At 38.5% G+C, this 21976-nt stretch overlaps 1 protein-coding gene and 1 long non-coding RNA gene across 3 annotated transcripts in view; one reads left to right on the top strand and one right to left on the bottom strand.

Moving 5' to 3' along the window:
• Window positions 1–10689, bottom strand: part of LOC308100780 (endoplasmic reticulum junction formation protein lunapark-B-like) — a 48324-nt gene extending 37635 nt beyond the window's left edge. For both annotated transcript variants that reach the window (XM_080449890.1, XM_080449889.1), the window contains exons 1-9: window positions 10554–10689; window positions 7351–7408; window positions 4062–4103; window positions 3606–3656; window positions 2237–2373; window positions 1987–2045; window positions 1745–1785; window positions 580–663; window positions 242–293 (exon numbers count right to left, since the gene is read on the bottom strand). In XM_080449890.1, coding sequence (XP_080306016.1) covers window positions 242–293; window positions 580–663; window positions 1745–1785; window positions 1987–2045; window positions 2237–2373; window positions 3606–3656; window positions 4062–4103; window positions 7351–7377 — 493 coding nt within the window. In that variant the 5' untranslated portion in view covers window positions 7378–7408; window positions 10554–10689. The remainder of the gene's footprint in view (window positions 1–241; window positions 294–579; window positions 664–1744; window positions 1786–1986; window positions 2046–2236; window positions 2374–3605; window positions 3657–4061; window positions 4104–7350; window positions 7409–10553) is intronic.
• A 5509-nt stretch (window positions 10690–16198) lies between these two features.
• On the top strand, window positions 16199–18201 carry LOC308099954. Its single transcript, XR_013934402.1, has 3 exons — window positions 16199–16361; window positions 17209–17278; window positions 17700–18201. It is a non-coding gene; the product is annotated as an uncharacterized lncRNA (long non-coding RNA).
• The last annotated feature ends 3775 nt before the right edge of the window (window positions 18202–21976 follow it).

Genomic DNA, 21976 nt, shown 5'->3' with positions numbered 1-21976 from the left:
ATTGACTTGTGTAGAGTGAAATCAGAGTGTACCAAATGTGCTCTTTACAGGTCTGTTTTATTAAGTATAGAGGGTTTAAGTGGTGCTGAATTTGCAGCTCAACAAAAGCGTATTCATCCTGGATTATTGTGAGCGTTTCCTTATCACGATAAACGTGATGATTATCGTCCAATCCCTAACTGTGATGTCATAGTGTGTACTGTGATGTCATAGTGTGTACTGTGATGTCATGGCTGTGTACCTTGTCCTGGACGAGGGGTCATCTGAGGACGCTGCGGTGTGGCCTCCAGCTCCTAAAAACAATGAATACACTAATAACTACATTATAATACTACAATATTTATAACAATAACTAAAAAGAATCACCATGAATTCAAGGCTTCATGGGGTGTATACTTGATAGAAAATAAGCGATTTTTTGGGTGAACTACTCCTTTAAGGACTACACAGTCAAGGTCGTTTTCTACCATACTAGAACTACCCAGATAGACAAACACATGATTCATTCATTCAGCTGTCTGTCAGACAGACAGACAGACAGACAGACAGACAGACAGACAGACAGACAGACAGACTCACAGCTTTCTTCTTGGCTTCGGTGTCAAAGCGCTCCAGGATGAGCTTGGCGTTCTTGTACGTCTCCGTCTCCATCACGTCCTCCAGCTGGAAACACACGCCACACAACTTTAGTTCCACCCTGAAGACGGGACCCTTCCATCCCCAATATGACTGACACCTCCAGTTACAAATAATGCACACATCAGGAAAGTCCTTTGACACGAACACAGCAAATGCACTGAAAGAACTGACATGTTCTCATCTTCCATCTATGCATGTACATGTGTTACATGAAAATAATACAATTTAAAATACGATCAGAGAGTTACACAGCAGCAAAGTGTGCTATGGTGTTTAACCCATTCAGACAGGAACGTATCCGTGTAATTTTTTGATTTCTTTGGCTAAAAAATAGCAGATCTACAAGCTCATAGCGTGGTACCGAGTGCCGCACCAATAGCTTGTAGATCTGTTATTTTTAGAAAAATCATGAAAGTGTACAAATCTTTGATGTTTTTTAAAGCAAATATTTACTAAAATATTTGCTTCTGGGGGATTCTACAAATGTCTTCTAAATCCTAAAATTTTTTTTTAATTATATTATGTTGCTATAATATTAGTGGTTCTCAAACTTTTTTCATGTTTAAGACCACCCAAAATGTTGTTCCAGGGATCCCCAGAAGCAAAGATTTGAGTTCAAAATGTTAATTTTAAAAGTATATAATATACATTCAAAGATTTGCACAAATGTTCATGATTTAAAAGAAAAAATGGCAGATCTACAAGCTCAAAGCGCGGCACTCGGTGCCGCGCTATGAGCTTGTATATCTGCTATTTTTGAATAGCCTAAGTAATAAAAATTGTATGGGTTAACTCAATTAATCTTAAACCAGCTACAATAAAATATTGTAGATTATTGTTTTGTCAATTGCTTAGAATGATGATTAATTCATTCCTAAAAAAGGCAGACAGGAGTTCAATCCCCAGCTGCCCCTGGGTTACTGTCAAAGTGTCCTTGAGCAAGACACTGAACCCCTAACTGCTCCTGATGAGCAGGATGGCGCCTTGCATGGTTTCCTCTGCCGACGGTGTGTGAATGTGTGTGTGACTGGGTGAATGCTATGTATATTGTAAATAATGAAGGCTCTACATAAGCACACTATTTCACATTTTATGTGATACTTACTATCTTTCTTTTGGTGACTTTCAGGTCTTCCAGCTTATCATCTGAAACACGATATCAACACATGACTCTATGTAGAATCTATTCACAAAGTATATCACTGAAAAAAAACTGCAGAAATAGCAGATCTACAAGCTCACAGCAGGTCGTAATGTGACATGTTGTGGCTTTTAGATCAGCGATGCTTTGCCGTTTGTCGTACAATGAAGTAAAAAGGTCTTAAAAGGTTAAATATGAAACTTAACTGTTTCTCTCTGTGCGTTTTGAGAAGAGGAAGATTAACAGTTTCCTCATGAACCACACCCTGATGGAGAGGGGGGGGGGGAAGAGAGAGAGAGAGCGAGAGCGAGAGAGAGAGAGAGAGACACAGACAGACAGAGAGTGAAAGGGCCAGAGAGGTATCAGTTGTATTGTTACCAGATCTATGTTCATATATTTGTCTCACACTAATCTCAAGACAGATTTGGGGAACCGGCGCCGCTGTGGTACACTCACAGTATGGGGTAACAGAAGAAGGGCAGGGCCATGAACAGGCGCTGGCTCCATTGTTCAGGCAGGTAGAGACAGTAGACCGCCAGACACGTCAGCAGGTACAATGCTGACGAGTAGAGGAGCAAGCGACCCACCCACAGCTGTGGAGAGGAACACACACACACACACGCAGGTTTGTATTACTATACTTGTGAGGACTAGGACTGTCACAATTATGAAAGTTTACATGACGATTAATTGTCACTGAAATAATTGCGATGAACGATTTAATTGTAATTAATTGTGAACAAAAGGTGCACAGGACAGATATGACAAATAACCTACATCATTTAATAACTTTATATTATTAAAAAGAAAAGATGAATAGTGGAAATAGCCCAACTACAAGCTCAAAATATTGTTTTTTTTATTAAATATATGAAAATCTTTTGAGTTTCGACATGAAAAAGATTATGACGATTATGCAAAAAGAATTGCGATTATCTCAAATAATTGCGATTAGCCGCACATCTAAGTATTGGGAAAACTCCAACCCCTAAAATTAACCTAAAAAATGTCTAATCCTAAACCCAACCGGAATCTATTCCTACTCGTAAACATAACTAAAACAAATTGTATTTAACTACAAAACAACTTCTTTTTTTTCATGTGCAGACCAGGAAAACGGTCCTCACAACGTCTATTTCTATCACATTTATAATGCTTTATATGCTCTTATAAGCTCAAATGTTTACAATTATGACAGAGAACTTATAACAGACCATTTATGACTGACTAAGGCAGGGATTCCCAAAGTTGGGGTCGCGACCGACACTGACGGCGGGGTCGCGAAATTATTTGGGGTCATAACAAATATTTTACAAAATATATATATATATATATATTCAACAGAATGAATGAAATACATTCTAAAAATGATTACAAATAGTACATTTTACCCATCTCATTAGGTACTATAAATGTGATTGATTATTAACAAGATTATTAACAGTACAAGTAGTAGGCCTACAGTCAAAAGTCATACTAAAATACATTACAAATGCACACCGAACGTGCAAATATATGTGCATAAATTACCTCCAGGGTTAGGTGGGGTCGCAAGTCAATGGCCGCATTATTTTGGGGTCGCGGGCTGAAAGGTTTGGGAACCCATGGACTACTAAGGTATGGTAGTTACAGTATAGTGTGTTGTTCCACTGAGCTTATAATGCATTATGACCAGCACTTACAATACTTCATAAACCTTGTTGCATAATTGCATAATTATAAATATTCATAACGAGTGTTATGAAGCCTTATGAATGCATTATAATATACTATAGACCCGACCTTTAAGTAAAGTGTTATTGAATAATAATATTGTAAACTTCACCTTTAACAGACGTTGGTTCTTGGCTCTAAACTCCTCCAGTGATTTGATATCCTAAAGACAAGACAGAGATCATAGATCAAATACTAAATATGTATTTATGTGACAATCAAAACGTTGAACCCCCGAGAGTCTGAAAGAGATATAAAGGCCCAGAGCATTGCAAATAAGGTTACAAATGTATCCACAAGTTTCCTAGGGCGTTGTGGGCATCACTTCCTGTTGATTTGATCAGGTATCAGGGATCAAATCGACAGGAATGTGATGCCCACAACGCCCAATAGGAAACTTGCGGATAGGAACCAATGTTGGAAATAAATGACTGCATCAGCGTCTTGGATTGACATTAAGAGAAAAAGAAAAAATGTAACAGCTGTGTGTGTGTGTGTGTGTGTGTGTGTGTGTGTGTGTGTGTGTGTGTGTGTGTGTGTGTGTGTGTGTGTGTGTGTGTGTGTGTACCTTGTCTATGTTCTCCAGCTGCTCCACAGTGGTTGGTTTTGTCTGCGTGGAAAGAAGAAAAACGACGATAAAAACACAATTATTTGAGATAATCGCAATTATTTGTTTTGCATAATTGTCATAATTTCCATGTTAAAAATATTCATATCTTTTCAAACATGGAAATGATTGTTTGAAGCTTGTAGATTGTCTATTTCCACTATTAATCTTTTTTTGAGAGTATCAAGTAATTAAATATGTATGTTATTTGTCATATCTTCCCTGTGCAACTTTTGCCTAAAAGCCAAACCGAAATGTAATTTGTATTCATGATGTTCCAATGTTTAACGACAGAAACACAAATCGTTAAACGCAATTATTTGTGACAATTGATCATCAAGCAAAATTTTAAACGATTATGCAAAACAATTGTGATCATCTCAAATAGTTGCAATTACGACATAATTATTTATTTATTACCTAATAGCTGTCATATTATGTCATCATTTGTAAATGTTGTGCAGTAGTCTGTCTGAAGAGACTGAAAAACACTGCCTCAAATTCACCAGCAGATGGCAATCACGTGCAATGTGTAAAATAAAGCTTTGAGCAGCAAACCCAATTTCAATACTGAAGTGACTGATTCATAAAACAACACAGAAGCTTAATAATGAGACTGATTACATTTTTATGTATTGAGTATTCTGATGTATTATGTATCAGAGTGCCGCACTACGAGCTTGTAGATCTGCTATTTTTTTTAATTTGTGAACATTTTTGCAAATCTTTGAGTGTTTTATTTTTTTGAGCAAACATTTTGAACTCAAATCTTAGCTTCTGACCCTGGGGTCCTTGATAAGAAAAATGTTGAGAACCACTGATTATAGCAGCATAAATTTTTTCCAAAAAAGAACTCTTAGGAATTAGAAGACATTTGTAGAACCCCCAGAAGCAAAGATTTGAGTTAAAATGTTCGCTTTAAAAAATATATACAGTTTATTCAAAGATTTGCACACATTTTCATGATTTAAAAAAAATAGCAGATCTACAAGCTCGTAGCGTGGCACCGAGTGCCGCGCTACGAGCTTGTAGATCTGCTATTTTTGAATAGCCAAAGTAATCTAAAAATGACAGAGATGCGTTCCCGGTCTTAATGGGTTAATCTCATTGAAAGGTGTGAATCACTGGTTTTCTCAAAACTGGCCTGAAAAATCAGGAGACCACAAGGGGAGGTAGATGCAATTCTCTAGAGAGGAGATGGCATTCACCTTTCTGACGTTTTTCCCTTTTTCCTCCTTTGTACATATAGTGTTTTGTATTTGTTGATGACATGAATTATTGTGTTTATTTGTTATGCTATGTTGATGAACTGAACAAAGGACCACAATGGAAACAAGTCCCCAGGACTTGTTTGTTATCCTTTTAGCCTTAAAAGGGATTCTAGGCAACTTCAGAGATCAACAAAAAGAAAAAAACTGTTGTCAAACACCGCCCCTACACTCCGCCCCCCCCCCCCCCCCCCCCCCTCCTCATCAGCAGTTCGTTTTCCCGACCACCCAGCCTGATCTCCAGAGATCTCCGTAACATTGCACGGATCCAGTGCACTTCATTCCGTGGATAGTCGCCTAGAAACCCAGAAATTGCGTGCATATGTACGGCGAGTCCCACGGTGGGCGTAAGCAGTCGCAACCCGGAAAAACCCGGAAGCAGAGCAGTCCCCACAACAAAATTTACGATTCTGTGCCTATCGGTACTCAAACGGCGCTGAGTAGGCACAGGCGAACGTCACACCGTTCAGGACGGCAACTCGGTCGCCTTAGCTCCCTCGGTGGTCCTTCACGGGGTGACAGTTCGCCTGTGACTGCGCGCCTCCGTCATGGTTTAGTCACAATGGGGGAGATGCGAGGCGGCTATGCACGGAATTTCGGGTTTTTCTGTGTCTATTCACGGAATTTCAAAAACGTTCAAAGAGAACGTTTCCTCTGGAGATCGGGTTGGACCACCAGACAAGTGACGCAGGGGGACTTCTGAAAGGGCCATGTCGAAAATAGGTTGCTTTATTCGGATACAATGCGTGTCACTGCCCGCCCCTGCCTGTTCTCTGATTATATTTTTTTTTAAATAGGCTCTGTCATGACTAATTGACCACATGAAGTTAAACCACTAAATTCTATCCGAACGATATCTTATAAGTAAATTCCGTGCCTCAAAATAGAAGTTTGAGAGCTTTTTGAAGTTTTAAAACGGTGGAGAAAATAGCGCACAGAAAAGATGGCTGCCGCTCGTTTTTGGTCGGGTGCACTCAGGCTGGACTCGGTTCCATTCAGTTTCACTCAAACTCGCCACCTGATTGGCCAACCTTCGCTGTCAATCACAGAACATTGAGCGAGGACGCTGATGGGACAGTTCACACGGACACGGACGCGCACGGACGCACATGCACTTCATTTCATTTATGTCCCGGATACCCGGATGTCAAAACATAAATAGTAGGGAAAATACGGATTTCAGAAAGAGGACTGTGTTTCAATGCAGGATAACACCCCAGCATCATTATATAGTGGCTGATAGAGGGGAAAAAATGCGAAATATATATATATAAATACTTTTAAATTTAGGCTTAAAGTTACCTAGAATCCCTTTAACACATTGAGTGCCAATCGCGTAGATCTACGCGAACCTATTTAAAGCCGCCACGTGCCAATCGTGTAGATCTACGCGAAGTGGGTTTTTTTTCATTTAAAAAAAAAAAAATCTCAATTTTTATTACGGCACATTTCATTGTAACGCCACCGGAAGCGGAATTATTCGGGATCCCGTTTTGCCGATCCCGTCGGCCCCCATTCTAAAGCGCGCACTGAAACTCCATTTTCTCCTTGTATTTTTTTCTCCTCGCATATCACTGTTTAACGTAAACCATTCTAACTACAACAATGGAGGTCCGTTTGACACGTGGTTTTCACTGGTAGACGCAGGGAGACCTCGGCGATGTTTACAAACAGTGCAGAGCTCAATCTTAAGGATTTTAACAAGGTCTATGGCGACGTGAAAAAAACAAAAAAACAACAATAAAACGTTGGCACTGGTGAGTACATTATGAGATTAACCTCTGGCATGGAATGTGTTAATGTCTGACCATACCACGTGCTGTTTACATCTCTGACTAATTAAGTATTAAATCAATGATGGAGCTCACACAAAGAGGAATTTCACCCACTTGTTTTTACACATGTAAACCCTGTGATGTGACAATAAAGATGATTCTGATTCACACACACACACACACACACACACACACACACACACTTACCCTCCATCGTGAGATGACAGCCCCCATCTCTGTGACTCACAGCCGTCTGTCTGGTTTACTATATAAGAAGACACAAAAATGTGACGTTAAAATACACATTAAAATACAGACTTTCACACTGAATGGTTGGTTTTATTTGGTGGTATAATCCAGGGCAGGAATTTCACAACGGCCACGGCGCTCGTTGCCCCTCTGTTTGGCCGTGTGCCCCTCGAAAGAATAGATGCCCCCGCGGCCACAGCGACCTTGATGCCCGGCCTGCACTGCCCTACTTGATTTCACCGTTTTCTCATCAGCTGACTTATTTCTGGCTGCGTGCACCCACTGCCAGCGATTTTTCGATTATCTTACCTTTTGAAGTAGTCACAGAATATTTATCTCCAGTATGATTGATCCCCTGATGGTTGCTAATCACAGGGGGTTTCACTGTGCTTCCGAGAGAGAAAAATAAATTCAGCGCGACCTCCCGTTCGCTTTTATACGCCTTTGAAAATAACATGTCTCGGCCAAAAATACATAGTAAAAAAAAAGAGCCGAGATACAGGACATTTTTAAGTAATAAGTTAACCAGGAAGTGAATGGAGCAGTACATCTTCGGATCGCGTTATCTCTGGTTCTGTCATTCTTGGCAGCCAGGTCGTTATGACGATGTCTCGTCATAAGTCGTTCTTGGCAGTGAGAGAGTTAACTGTCTGAAAAAAACACATTAACCCATTCAGACTGGGAACGCATCGGTGTCATTTTTAGATTTCTTTGGGCTATTCAAAAAATAGCAGATCTACAAGCTCATAGCTTGAGCTTGTAGCTTGAGCTTGTAGATCTGCTATTTTCAAAAAAATCTTGATAATGTGTGCAAATCTTTGAATATATATTCTTTTAAAGCGAACATTTTAACTCAAATCTTTGCTTCTGGGTATTCTACTAATGTCTTCTAAATCCAAACCGTTTTTTGAAAAAAAAATATGTTGCTATAATATCAGTGGTTCTCAAACCTTTTCATGTCAAGGACCCCCAAAATGATATGTATTTGGCCACGGACCCCATCTCAAAATATGATGTTCCAGGGACCCCCAGAAGAAAAAAGATTGAGTAAAAAATGTTCGCTTTAAAATATATATATATATATATATATATATATATATATATATATATATATATATCAGATTTGCACAGACAGTCACAATTTTATAAATTATTATTAAAAAAATAGCAGATCTACAAGCTCATAGCGCAGCACTCGGTGCCGCACTATGAACTTGTACATCTGCTATTTTTGAATAGCCAAAGAAATCTTAAGATGACACACAGATGCGTTCACGGTCTTAATGGGTTAACATGAATCCAACAACGCCACACAGTTCTAGTGCCGTGTTGTCAAACAAGTCTATGAAGCTATCTATGAAATCTAGGGCTGACCTCAATTATTCGAATAGTCGACTAAACAGTCGAGGGGTGTCTGAGTCGGCTGCCAATCTCTTAGTCGAATTATGAAAAAGAAAAAAAAGAATATTCGACAGAGATTGGCCTAGTTTGTTATATTAATTAATTAACTAATAGTTTGCCAAAAATAGTATATATACACATCATGGTTTATTGGGAGAAACCAAGCAAGTACATGTTAAATCAGACATTAAAGGAGGAGTTCACCCAAAAAATTACTTATTTTCTATCAATTACACACCCCATGAAGCCTTGATTTCATGGATTTATTTTTGTTTTTGTGGCATTCCTAAGACAATAATTTGATGACCGTGTGTATTTCCGGTAGGAGACACAAATAATCTACTTTGTGTCTCCTACCGGATACATTAGCCGGTAGGAGACGGGAATCAAATTATTAGCTTAGGAATGTGACAAAAACTAAAAAGAATCCATGGATTCAAGGCTTCATAGGGTGTGCAATTGATAGAAAATAAGTCATTTTTTGGGTGAACTCCTCTTTTAAGCAATTAAATCAGCAGTAAGCAGTTAAATCAGACATTACAGCCCAAATAGACTGAGAGATTGGCAGTCGACTCAGACTGATTCGAATGCCAATCTCAGTCGAATCAAGCCAATCAAGGACCCCCAAATTGATACATAACTCACGGACCCCCTTCCCCCCCCATATTGAAAAGATATGCCAGAGACCCCAAAAAGAGACTTCATCTGGTCAATATTGACCATATCTGTAGAGGGCGTAGTGGAGTAAATAAAATAATTTCCGTCTGGCGTACATATTTTAATTTCTGCCCAAAATGTGTATTATACAGAGAAGGTGGGGTCCAGAGAGGCTTTCCACCCTGGAGAAAATACTTTCAACAACACAACACAGCCTTTGATTCGGTGAGTAAAGAAATGGTTTTGTTTATTTTTGACGGAGCCCTCGCAGGGAAGTGGAATTCCTAGCCCTGACAGTCATGGCGCTACTTGTTCCTGTTTTTTGAAAATGTCTACATTTACAACCAGTACATCTAGATAAACGTTCAGATTTCAAATATAAAGCGTTGCCACGGCCATGGATGTTGTTAGTTAAAACGCCCGGGCCGGGTCTAAGTACCCGAATCTTCCGTATTGTTCAATAAAAAAGCTTTTTAATCTGATCGCCAGCCATTTTCTATGAATTTTCTCCTATGCTTTCAACTCCCCTATCGGTTGGGAGGTGTATTGCATTCTGATACATTATACAAAATAAAAATAAATACAAGAAAATGGCCAGCAATCGGATTAAAATACTTTTTATTGAACAAAACGGAAGATACGGGTACTTAAACCAGAACGTTTTAACTTGTTACATCCGTGGCTTGGGGGTCAGCGCTTTATATTTGAAATCTGAACGTTTATGTAGATGTAAGGGTTGTAAATGTAAAATATTCTCAAACCAGGAACAAGTGGTTCCATGACTGTCATGATATGACAGTCATGTTTCAGGGCCAGGTCTATGAGAATAGCAGCGCGCCTGGCAGAGCGTTAAAGAGAACTCACTAACGCTCTGGACCAGGGCTAGGGACCCCCTGGAACCCCCCTCAAGGACCCCCACTTTGAGAACCACTGATTTGCATCATTACTCCCCCCTCCCCTCTCTGCTGACATGAAGTAAAGTTAGCACCCATAGCGCTACAGCTAAAGTGAAAAAAGCAGGTCAAACGTGCACGAGCGCAAACGCTTCAATAAAACAATGAAAATAAAGCAGCTGGGTTTGTTGTTGTTGTTGTTATACTTGCGTTGTTTTCAGTGTGAGAGCAGACTAGTAGAAGCACCGGGACTCGAACCAGAAGGAGCGGTAAAAGAGGGAGAGAGAGCCCCGTCAAACTGTCATCCACCACACACAGCTGTTTCGTTTTGTTTGGCTCCGTGCGCCGTCAACCCCCGGCGCGACCCGATGACGTCGTCTGCCACGGCCTTCATTTATTTTTTACCCAGAGTTCTTTGCGTTGTAGTTCTCTACACTTAAAGGCTAAGCGGTGATTCTCATTCAAACCAAAGAGCCAGTGGTGGAAAGTAGCGAAGTGCATTTACTTAAGTACTGTATTTAAGTACCATGTTTATACTTTACTTAAGTATTTCCAATTTCCAATACTTTTACTTCTACTCCACTACATCTCAGAGGAAAATATTGTACTTTTACTCCACTACAATTATTTGAAAACTTTAGTTACTAGTTACTTTGCTGATATAAATGATTATATTATAAAACATACATTAACCATTTCAGCCCTACTTTATACAGGCTATTTGAAAATAGACGATCTACAAGCTCACAACGCGTCGCATCACGACGCGAGCTTGTAGATCTGTTATTTTTAAATAATGTAGTACTTTTACTTTTGGTACTTCAAGTACATTTTGATGCCAATACTTTTGTACTTTTACTCAAGTAGCCTACATTGAATTCTGGACTTTTACTTGTACAGAATATTTCTATATTGCAGTATTGGTACTTTTACTTAAGTAAAGAATTGGAGTACTTTTTCCACCACTGCCAAGGACCCCTATGAAACCATTTGTATATACATTTTGTTTAGTGGTGGTAAAAGGACTCACATTATTACTTAAAGGTAGGGTAGTGATTTACTTTGGTTAAAATAAGTGTTAAATAGCTCTATATTCTGATAGTACTCATTGCTATAGAGTGTTTGTTCAGTAAAAGGAGTCTCCATGTCTCTTCAGCTCTTTATTAAACAGAAAATGCATTTTCAGTGCTCTCTCCTGATTGGCTTAAAATGTGTCACCTACCTGAAAATGTACTATATTCTGTTTACTAAAGAGCTGGAGAGACCCATGTGACCGAACAAACGCTCTGTAGCAATGATTACTATCAGAATATAGTACTTTAACCTTTAACAAACAAAAAAAAATTACCCAAAAATATCACTTACCCTACCTTTTAGTAAAAGTATCAATACTGAAATATTCTGTTACAAGTAGAAGTACGGAATTCAAAATGTACAAAAGTATTGGTATCAGAATGTACTTAAAGTACCAAAAGTAGAAAGTACTCATTGTGCAGAATGTCCCATTTCACAAATGTATAAATTGTATAAAAATCTTTTGAAAATAGCAGATCTACAAGCTTGTAGATCGGCTATTTTCAAATGGCTGAAATGTAAAGGGTTGAAGTGGTTAATGTATGTTTTGTAATAATAAAAATAATCTACAAAGTAACTAGTAACTAGTTTTCAAATAATCGTAGTTGGAGTAAAGAATAATATTTGCCTCTGAGATGTAGTGGGGTAGAAGTTAAAGACAAAGTACTGAAAATTGGAAATACACCAGTAAAGTAAAAAATACCTAAAAATTGTACTTAAGTACAGTACTTGAGTACAAGTACTTACTTTCCACCACTGTTTACATTTTGTTTTACACGTTTCAATTAGCAGACAAATGACTATTATATCTTAATAAATGTATTATATAAAAGGTCTTAAAAAGTCCTTAAATTGTAACTTTATAAATGTGCAGATACCATACACTAATGTATGTTGGTTTGTTTACTGTTGAGTGAGAAAACAATGTTAAGCTAAACACATTAAAGCTAATCATTGGGGACCCCCCTGTTTGATCTCCCACAGTTTGGGAACCACTGGTGTAATGTCATGTTATGTTACGTTTGTATTTCCTTTGTTTGTTTGTTTTGTTTTTTTTGGGGGGCGGGTTGTCCTTTTTCTTTTATTAAAGTCTTGTGGCTTGTCTTGTAAGCCTATCTGTTAATGTGTCAATCATTATGTGCCTTTGAATAAGAAACATTTTCAATATGCAGATATAATTATATATATTTTTTAAGAATAAAGGTGCAGTTTGGCAGGTCCGGTGCATTACAGGCACTGGACTAACTCAAATTATTTTACTGCCTTTTTATCAAGGTTCAAAGAACAAAGATTGTTTTTTTTTAATTATTATTAATGCACAAAGTACATTGAACTGGGCCTACGTTTCAATGTAGCTTATACCTTGTCCCAGTTCAATGTACTTTGCACCTTAATAAAAAAGGCAGTAAGTCAATCTGAGTTCAGGGTCTTCGTGCAACCCTGGATTTCTATGCAGAATTCAACGTAACAAAGTTCATGTGTAATGCAATAATAATAATAATAAATGATACACTTATTCACTTTACATTTGAAACAAATCAAGTCCTACAGTACAGAATAAAAACATGTAATGGACGAACCTCATCAGAAAGAAGATAATACTGTAGCATAACACAAGTCTTTTTGAAATATAACATTGAAATAACAAAATGGTATTTTAACTGTGCTGAACAAAAAAAATAAGTTTAGAGTTGTAATTACAACCCAATTTGACAAACCTTTTTTAGCATTTTTTTTTAAAGTAAGATTTCATTATCTCAATATTATATTAAGCATTTCAGATGACTTAATATACTCTAAATCTTTGTTTCCCAGTGACGTTTGGCCTTATTGAAATATCCTCGGTTTTGTGTGTCTTCTGTGTGTCTCTCTTATTTTAGACTAGTCTGAAACTAGTCCAAAATTACTAGTCTATGACTAGTAATAAGACCCTGTTACTTACAGTATGTACTTAAGTAAAAGTACTCATTGTGGAGAATGTCCCATTTCAGAAGTTCAAAATGTATAAACAATCTTTCTTTTGAATAGCAGATCTACAAGCTCACAATGCATTGTGAGCTTGATGCGACGCATTGTGAGCTTGTAGATCTGCTATTTTCAAATGGCCGAAATATATATAGGGCTGAAGTGGTCAGTGTGTTTTGTAATAATAATCGAAATAATCGAAAAAGTAACTAGTAATTAAAGTTTTCAAATAATTGTAGTGGAGTAAAAGTCCAATATTTTCCTCTGAGATGTAATGGGGTAGAAGTAAAAGTATTGAAAAATGTAAATACTAAAATTGTACTTAAGTACAGTACTTGAATACATGTACTTAGTTACTTTAGGGTATAAGGGTCCCCCCTGACCATCTCGTCCCGTTGATGCCTTTGGTTACAAAAGGATGCACAGAACATCAAGCAGAGGAAACACAATTATAAAACTATAAAATGACATTTGACAAAATGACAAAATAACTCAATCAAAAGCAGTGTCAAACAGCGTCTTCAGTTGTGTTTTTAAAGAAATAAGAGCTGCAGTTCTCTGGGAGTGTGTTCCAGATAATGTGGTGCATAAAAACAAAATGCTCCCCACGTTTATTTAAACCATTTAAAGCTTTATTGGCCAATTAAAGGTAGGGTAAGTGATTTGCAATTATTCAAATAATTGCAAAATGGGTCTATGTTCTGATAGTGCTCGTTACTATAGAGTGTCCTGTCCATATAAGGAGTCTCCATGTCTCTCCAGCTTTTTATAAAACAGAAAATGCATTTTCGTTTCAGTTTCAGTTTCATTTCCAATTTTATCCAATCAGGATAGAGAACTCAATCAGGATATAGATTAAACAAGTGAAATTGGAAGTGATGACACTAAGAAATGAGCAGGCAAAATTTGAACAGGAACACTATAGAAATGAAGCTTAAAAATGGGTACTTTCTCCTGATTGGCTGAGATTTTGACACCTACCAGAAAATGTATTTTCTGTTTATTAAAGAGCTGGAGAGACGGGGAGACTCCTGTTACTGAACAAACACTATATAGCAATTATTACTATCAGAATATAGTGCTTTAACCTTTTAACAAAATACTTTTTGTTTTAATCCAAAAATATCACTTACCCTACCTTTAAGTGTAGTATTTTGAAATAAATAATTCCTTGACACACAGGTTCCTGATAAGGGCTGATGATCTCTGAAATAAAATCAAGACAAAGTGAAAATAATTCAATGGCTGGTGCTATAACTGCATCCTCGTCAAGCTTTCTAATGCATGTAGCCTCTCGTCCCCCCAGCGGATTTTGTTAGTTTCTTTCCGGTTTTTGGTTCAGTTTTAGGGTTAGGGTTATGTTATTTCATTCTTATTAAAAAAGAAAAGAAAAAAAAAATATTTTTTTTTGTTTTGTTTTTGGTGCCCCCCATTGGCTGGTGCCCCAGGGCACTCGCCCCATACGGCCTATGGGTAATCCGGCCCTGGTCACTGGCCCCCATCTCTCTGTGAGACAATATTTAGACAGCAATTTCCCCTGGTGCATTGCTTTAATTAAAAGAGCAATTTACCTCTGTCAGTCTGCCGTGGCCACAATAAAAAGGGGGCCGATAGAAATTCGCCCTTATCAATCCGTGATCACAGTTTAATAAAGTTTCCGCGTTAAGATCTGAGTTTCTATGGTGAATTGAAGTGTTTGACATGGAAACCAGTTCAGATCCTACTCACTTTTCCGCCTCTTTACCTCTCGGCAAACAACAAAGACCTGTTTGATTTTGGGGAAAGAGTATTTACCTTTAAAATCACGCCTCAGTGCACGTATAAGAAAACAAGGACATTTCGCCCCCTCTGCCTTCTGTTTGTAGGTTTAACGTTATATAGCCTCCATCTGAGGGTAATGAGCTTGTAACTACCATGGCTTGTGGTGGACATTGATGTAGGGTTTAATATGGGATTAGAACAGACTCAAAATTATCTGTATTCGTAAAAGCAGATTTGTACTTGTAGAGGCAATTTGTAACAAACAGTCTGTATGTGCAAATCAGATTTGTATTTGTAAAGTGCAATTCGTAAGTCTTATTGTCAGATTTATAATCCGTCTCTCAGATTTGTAACTCAAATATGAAAATGTGTAATCCATATATGAACATTTGTAAGTCATGTACCAACATTTGTGTGTCAACTTATACATTTTAGAAGGAGATTTATTTGTGACTCTCCACCGATTTGTGTGAGTCATTATGAGACTCTTTTACCTCGCTGTTAGTCATATGATTCGTAACTAAAGCATAGGTGACTAAAAATCACCTATGCATGCAGAGTCATTTGTATTTGTGTGTCTAAATGTAGGCCTACAACTCGTATATCAACATTTGTGTGTCAACTTAGACATTATAAATGCAAATGTAGCTGTCAATGTGCACGGATGTGTGTGAGTGATTTTGAGACTGAGAGAACAGTCTCATAATCATCTGTATCCGTAAAACAGATTTGTACTTGTAAAGTCCAATTCATAATTCTTATTGTCATATTTGTAACTCAAATATCAACATGTGTAACTCGTGTATCAACATCTGTGTGTCAACTTAGAAATTATAAACGCAAAAGTAGCTGTTAATGTCCACGGATGTGCACGGATCATTTTGAGACTGTTCTACCGTGCTGAAGTCACCGCAATTTGTGATTCGTGTTGGGAGCAGTACCGAGTGCCTCCAGTAGATGGCGGCCATGCACAGATTCGAGGAATGTCTGGTATGTGTTTCCGCACGGACCGAGTTCAGTGTGACACACCAGGCTGGCTCAGACTGACACAGAGTAACGTGTGCTACGTTCTATGTTAAACTATATTAAAAGTGTAAGCAGCTACAATTGCTTTAACCATCCATTCTTGGTGTATGAGAGGCAAGAAGAAACAGTGTCTTTGAAGTTTATTACAAGTACAAAGGGAAATGTTTCTGGAATATGGACAGGCTGACTGAGGTAAATAAAAGTTTTATAACTGTTATAATGCAACAATCTATTTGTTAAGTGTGTTTGTCAGTGGGGCCTTTTGGGCTGTAGTTCATGTAAAAAAAAAAGTTTACTATTGTGGCTAACGCCACATTAGCATAGCTCCGCCAAATCAATACATTAATCTGTTACATATGGGGCATTAAATGAGACATATAACTCAATTAGTATCAACGTTAGACCCACGTTTGAATTCATGGAAAGTTCTGAACGTGTTCTGTTGATCTGTAAGCTGTTGGCTTAGCCCAGGGGTCTTCAACACGGGTCCGGGACCCCTAGGGGGTCCTCAGAGTTACTACAGGGGGGTTGCCAAATCTGTGTGTGATTAGATTTTTTGTTTTGTTTTACATTAACCACTTGAACCCTATTATCCCTATTCTGAAGAGAACTTAAGTCAAAAATAGCAGATCTACAAGCTCACGAGGCCTTGTGAGCTTGTAGATCGGCTATTTTTGGCAAAGAGGTTTGGTGTTGGTCTATGAAATCTATGAAAATACAATTTTATACAGTTTGTAGTGGGGGTCCCTGCTTCATCTCTCTTTCAGCTAGGGGGTCCTTAAGCTGAAAACGTTGAAGACCCCTGGCTTAGCCTATATTCTCATTTGTTTATGCATATATATCAGAGCTTGATATGAGACATGTCCCCGTTAATTATGTTAGCTGCATACTGTTGTTTACCTGCATATGGAGTCTGCATGCTTTCTGTGTTCTTAAGAAACACAATGTTGTTACTAGACACACATTTAAAGTCACATCGTGTTGTGATCTTGTAGAACTGCCATTTTTGAATTAAAATATTAATAACCTCCTGTTTCAGTGCGGAGGGGAGTCCTGACAACCAGACAGCCTGCATTGATACCATGTTCAGACACCAGTAGCAGATAAAGGTATGTGCAGTAAGGTTTATTTTATTGTTTCGTATTATTGTATCATTATCATATCACATCTTGTTATCTAATTTCTGTCGTGCCGTACAAATGGACCCAAACTGGTCCATTGGGTTCCATTTGTATGCTAGTTAAGTTGGCACTCAGGATAAATATACTTGCAAAAAAAAAGCTATTCTTCTTGCGTTGACCATCTTATGAGCCAAAGGTCGCAGTAGGTTCCTTCTTGTGTCAATATTGTTAGTCTGGTCTGGTTATTACAATGAATACACCAACCTCACCAAGTCAAATGTACTTACTTCTATGTGCAAGACATTGTACCTAAAAAATTGCAGCATTCGTTATGTGTGATTCTTAAAATAGACTGATTCTTTATGAAAATCTAATCGTTTCTTTATGCATATTGCCTTTTTGCATACAGGGACCTCTGCTCTGACCACCATTCGACATCCCTGACCCACTGTTGATCATCTCAACTGGATGTCTGAAGGAGAACAGCTGTACATCCGATCACACTGCAGCCTCTACCTTGTTGTGAAGTTGGACTCGTTTCCCTGTATGCAGACTTCCTCCCTTCATACGTACACTCTGCTGCCCTGTCTCTCCTCGAGGCCAAAGGCACCCACACCTGACGTGACATGGTTCCATGGCTGTATGATCATGGTGTGATTGCAGAAACGATATAATGAAATCCTCAGTGTTCATTTAACTCTTGAGACTGTACAAATGAAAACAATGTGTGGGCGAACGGGTGCAATTCAACTTTGTTGAAATTTGACATGGACTAAAACTAAAAGGCTTTTATTTGTATTTGCTGAGCGGTCGTTTACATCAGAAATAATTTGTTTGTGAAAGACAGACATAACTAATGACATGAACAAAACATGATTGGTTACATCCATTCTATACTGCACCATATTGTATTATAGGGCATTAATAATAAAATGTTGTATTATACTCTGACTGTAATGTCTCACTATTTAATTTGCTGATTTTGAGTTAATGAGATGTGTTTTGACCTGAAAGGTTACCATGATGGAAACCTAGTTTGAAAACGCCATTTCCACAATGTTAAAACAACAATGCACAGACATATACTATGTTATATTACAAAAGGGAGACGAGACTTGTTCGTTATTATATTATACGTGTTTTATTGGCCGCTTTAAAGCTGAGCTTTTAAAGTGGTATGACAGTAAATTCTGATTCACAATTATGGGGCCAATTATTTGCAGAACATATATCTTATCTACAAGCTCATAACGTTTCAGTTCAGAATGCAATGTGCTGTGAGCTTGTAGATCGTCAATTTGCACCGACTGTTTGCCACATAAAAGGGACGCTAGGGTCTAAACCTCATGCTCTCTATGGACCAGCTGACAGCACTGGTGTCTTCTCCAGCCTGGAAGATGCAAGCCTTAGGCCTACCGTATGTGCTAATAAGGTCAGGTCAAGGTCTCTCTCACACCTTCTCTTCCAAGTAGGTGTCCATGCAGGTAGCAGATATGGTCACTGGTTGACATGGGAATGACATGTACGGTATTCACCTCACCATTGACATGCAGCTGTTTGTTGTAACCTTGCAGTTAAGCTGGAACCAGCCAGTACAGCTCTACAATGTAATTTTACATTGTTGTAATTGTACAATTCAGTGGTAAGTCCTGAGTGTATCAGGAGCACTCTTGAATTGGTTTCTGTAAACTGGGCCAAATACATTTGAACAGATTGAGCAGTACCTGGACACTGCTCATCTCCATCCTACTGGCTGACAGTGGGTAGACAACTTCATTCTTCCTACACTTGCGCAGGGAGACACAGTGACATTAACTTGTCACCTTCTCTCTCATAAAGCACATGATGAAGTACTTCTGTAGTACGGATAGGGGTAATTTAGTGATTCATTATCAATAAATGTCATGAATATCAATGTAATTATATATCACCAGTTTACCTGTTTTTAATATAGATCAGTCTCATAAAGGATTTAAAATTCTTGGCTGAGGCAGGGTCATAGATCATCCAGCAATATACAAAAGACAAACAACTTTTATTTCTAATCAAGGAAGTTTATTAACTAAAATGCATATGCCATAGGCAATCTTAATGTTACAATACAGCCATACAAGATGTAATTTCTGCTGTGGTCCCTGATTAGAACTTTATGTTCTAAATATGGTATACTAATTGTACTAAAGGGATCGAGAGAGAGGGGAAGATATGATGGCTGAAAAGAAATAGAGACAGCCTAAAACACTAGTTTAAAGAGCCCTGTCAATAAGTTGATGAAAACAGGCCTAATACTCAGTACAATCCTATTGCCGTTACACATCAGATGGTGGGAATAGACCTTTGATTGACAGGGGTCACTTTTCAAGTAGCGTTCTGGGGCTGTTGGTCTTCGTCTCCTGCCAACAACTTTTCTTCAATACTCCTTAAGTGCCAGCAAATCTTCACTGTTAACAGTCGTCTTTATGCTGATAGCATTAGAGTCTTCGCGAAGAGAGAGTGTAGGTGCTGGAGTCCTTGGTGAGATATTGTTGATAGAGTAAGTTCATCTCACCCCAAATTAGCACCCAAATACAATGGTGATACTTTCTCTCTCTCTGTCTCGACTTTCCTCTGGTGTGATGAAAGGCACGACTTTGATTCCTTTGCAGAAGATAACGCAATATTGAATCTTTATCTTTATTTCGGTCCATTTAAAAGAGCAAATATACATACTCACATTTGAGTCCACTAATGCTAGTGGCACCGAAAAGGTGTAGGCTGAAGCCGAGGCTTATTTTGCCTACCCTTTTTGAATGACACCTAACTGACACTAAAACAAGGCAAGGGGAGGATTTGGCATACAAACGTAGATAAGACCATACGAGACACAACAAGACTGAGTCTTGGGCATGAGGAGATGGTCATTTATTGTCCATCCATTCCAAATACCATGTGAAATTCAAGCCTCTCCCTGTCATTGGCTGAAACAAAAGAAGGTATGTTTAGAAAGAGGGGGGGGGGAAATCTGAGCCCACAACACTAACTAATTAACTCAACCTAAAGTTCATTCCCTTACAAGGATGTATTCATTATATTCAATATTCTCCCACTGTAAATTAGAGTCACACATCTGGTTCCTAATTAAAAAGAATATTGGAAATATAATGAATCATTAATAATGAGTAATAATAATCAAATGATAATAAAAATGTACCTTCATGCTTAAGGGAGAATGCTTGAGGATCGATGATCTCAAGGTCATAGGTCACAGGCCATTTGGTTGGAAGCAGAGCTTTCCCTGTGACAGCTAACTGTCACAGTCTGCACATTATGGCATTATTTACAATTTAAATCTGTCCCAAGTTTGTGTCCTGATGTCATGGTTCCATGTCAGCAACATTGTCTATCCTAGCCAGTGGGTCTAGGAAACTATGTTTGTATGTTTGTGTGTGTGTGTGTGTGTGTGTGTGTGTGTGTGTGTGTGTGTGTGTGTGTGTGTGTGTGTGTGTGTGTGTGTGTGTGTGTGTGTGTGCGTGCGTGCGTGCGTGCGTGCGTGTGTGTGTGGCGGGGCACGTAGTCTGCAGCGGTGTGTGTAAAAGGGCATTTGACCTCTGGGGTCAACCTTCTCCTTGGCAGTGCTTCTTCATAATTATGCTTGTGGAGTTGTGTTCATATGCGTCAGCAACATAGAGGCCCAGCTTGGATCAGTGAATGGTTTGATCATAGTGGAATATTCAATTCATAAACCCCACCAAAATTACTACACTTCTTCCTTGCTGGCCATGCAAAGTACGCTTGATATCTAACCCAGTACCTGCTGAAGATGCATGTGCATTGGGCTCCATGCCAGAGAGGTTAAGCCAGACCTCGTCTGTTGGCACCATGATGGATTCTGGAACACTGTCTCTGCTCACCAGTTTGGGGATGCTGTCATGGGCATGACACTGTGTGCTGAGCTTGTGTGTGAGTGAACTGATGACCCCATATTTGGTGCCCTGGCTCACAGACTAGAGACAGAGCTTCTTGTATTATTGCAAACATGCACTGACCGCCCCCATGACAGAGTAAATATTATTAGCACCGCATAAATGATATTTAATACACTCAGGTATTTGTTGTTGTTGGTATGAAAACCCACATTATTTAAAATGTAATATCCTGTAGCATAACTACATTTCTGGCATTTGTAACAAACCAGATTCAAGGAGTATGATTTATTCACAACAGGTGAGCAAGGAGGTGAGGCTTGCATCTTCCAGGCTGGAGAAGACCCCAGTGCTGTCAGCTGGTCCATGGATAGCATGAGGTTCAGACCCTAGCGTCCCTTTTATGTGGCAAACAGTCGGTGCAAATTGACGATCTACAAGCTCACAGCACATTGCATTCTGAACTGAAGCGTTATGAGCTTGTAGATAAGATATATGTTCTGCAAATAATTGGCCCCATAATTGTGAATCAGAATTTACTGTCATACCACTTTAAAAGCTCAGCTTTAAAGCGGCCAATAAAACACGTATAATATAATAACGAACAAGTCTCGTCTCCCTTTTGTAATATAACATAGTATATGTCTGTGCATTGTTGTTTTAACATTGTGGAAATGGCGTTTTCAAACTAGGTTTCCATCATGGTAACCTTTCAGGTCAAAACACATCTCATTAACTCAAAATCAGCAAATTAAATAGTGAGACATTACAGTCAGAGTATAAT

The sequence above is a fragment of the Gymnoscopelus braueri genome (assembly GCF_963280865.1).
Source record: "Gymnoscopelus braueri genome assembly, chromosome: 14".
Taxonomy (NCBI): Eukaryota; Metazoa; Chordata; class Actinopteri; order Myctophiformes; family Myctophidae; genus Gymnoscopelus; species Gymnoscopelus braueri.
This window is presented reverse-complemented; position numbering and strand designations above follow the sequence as displayed.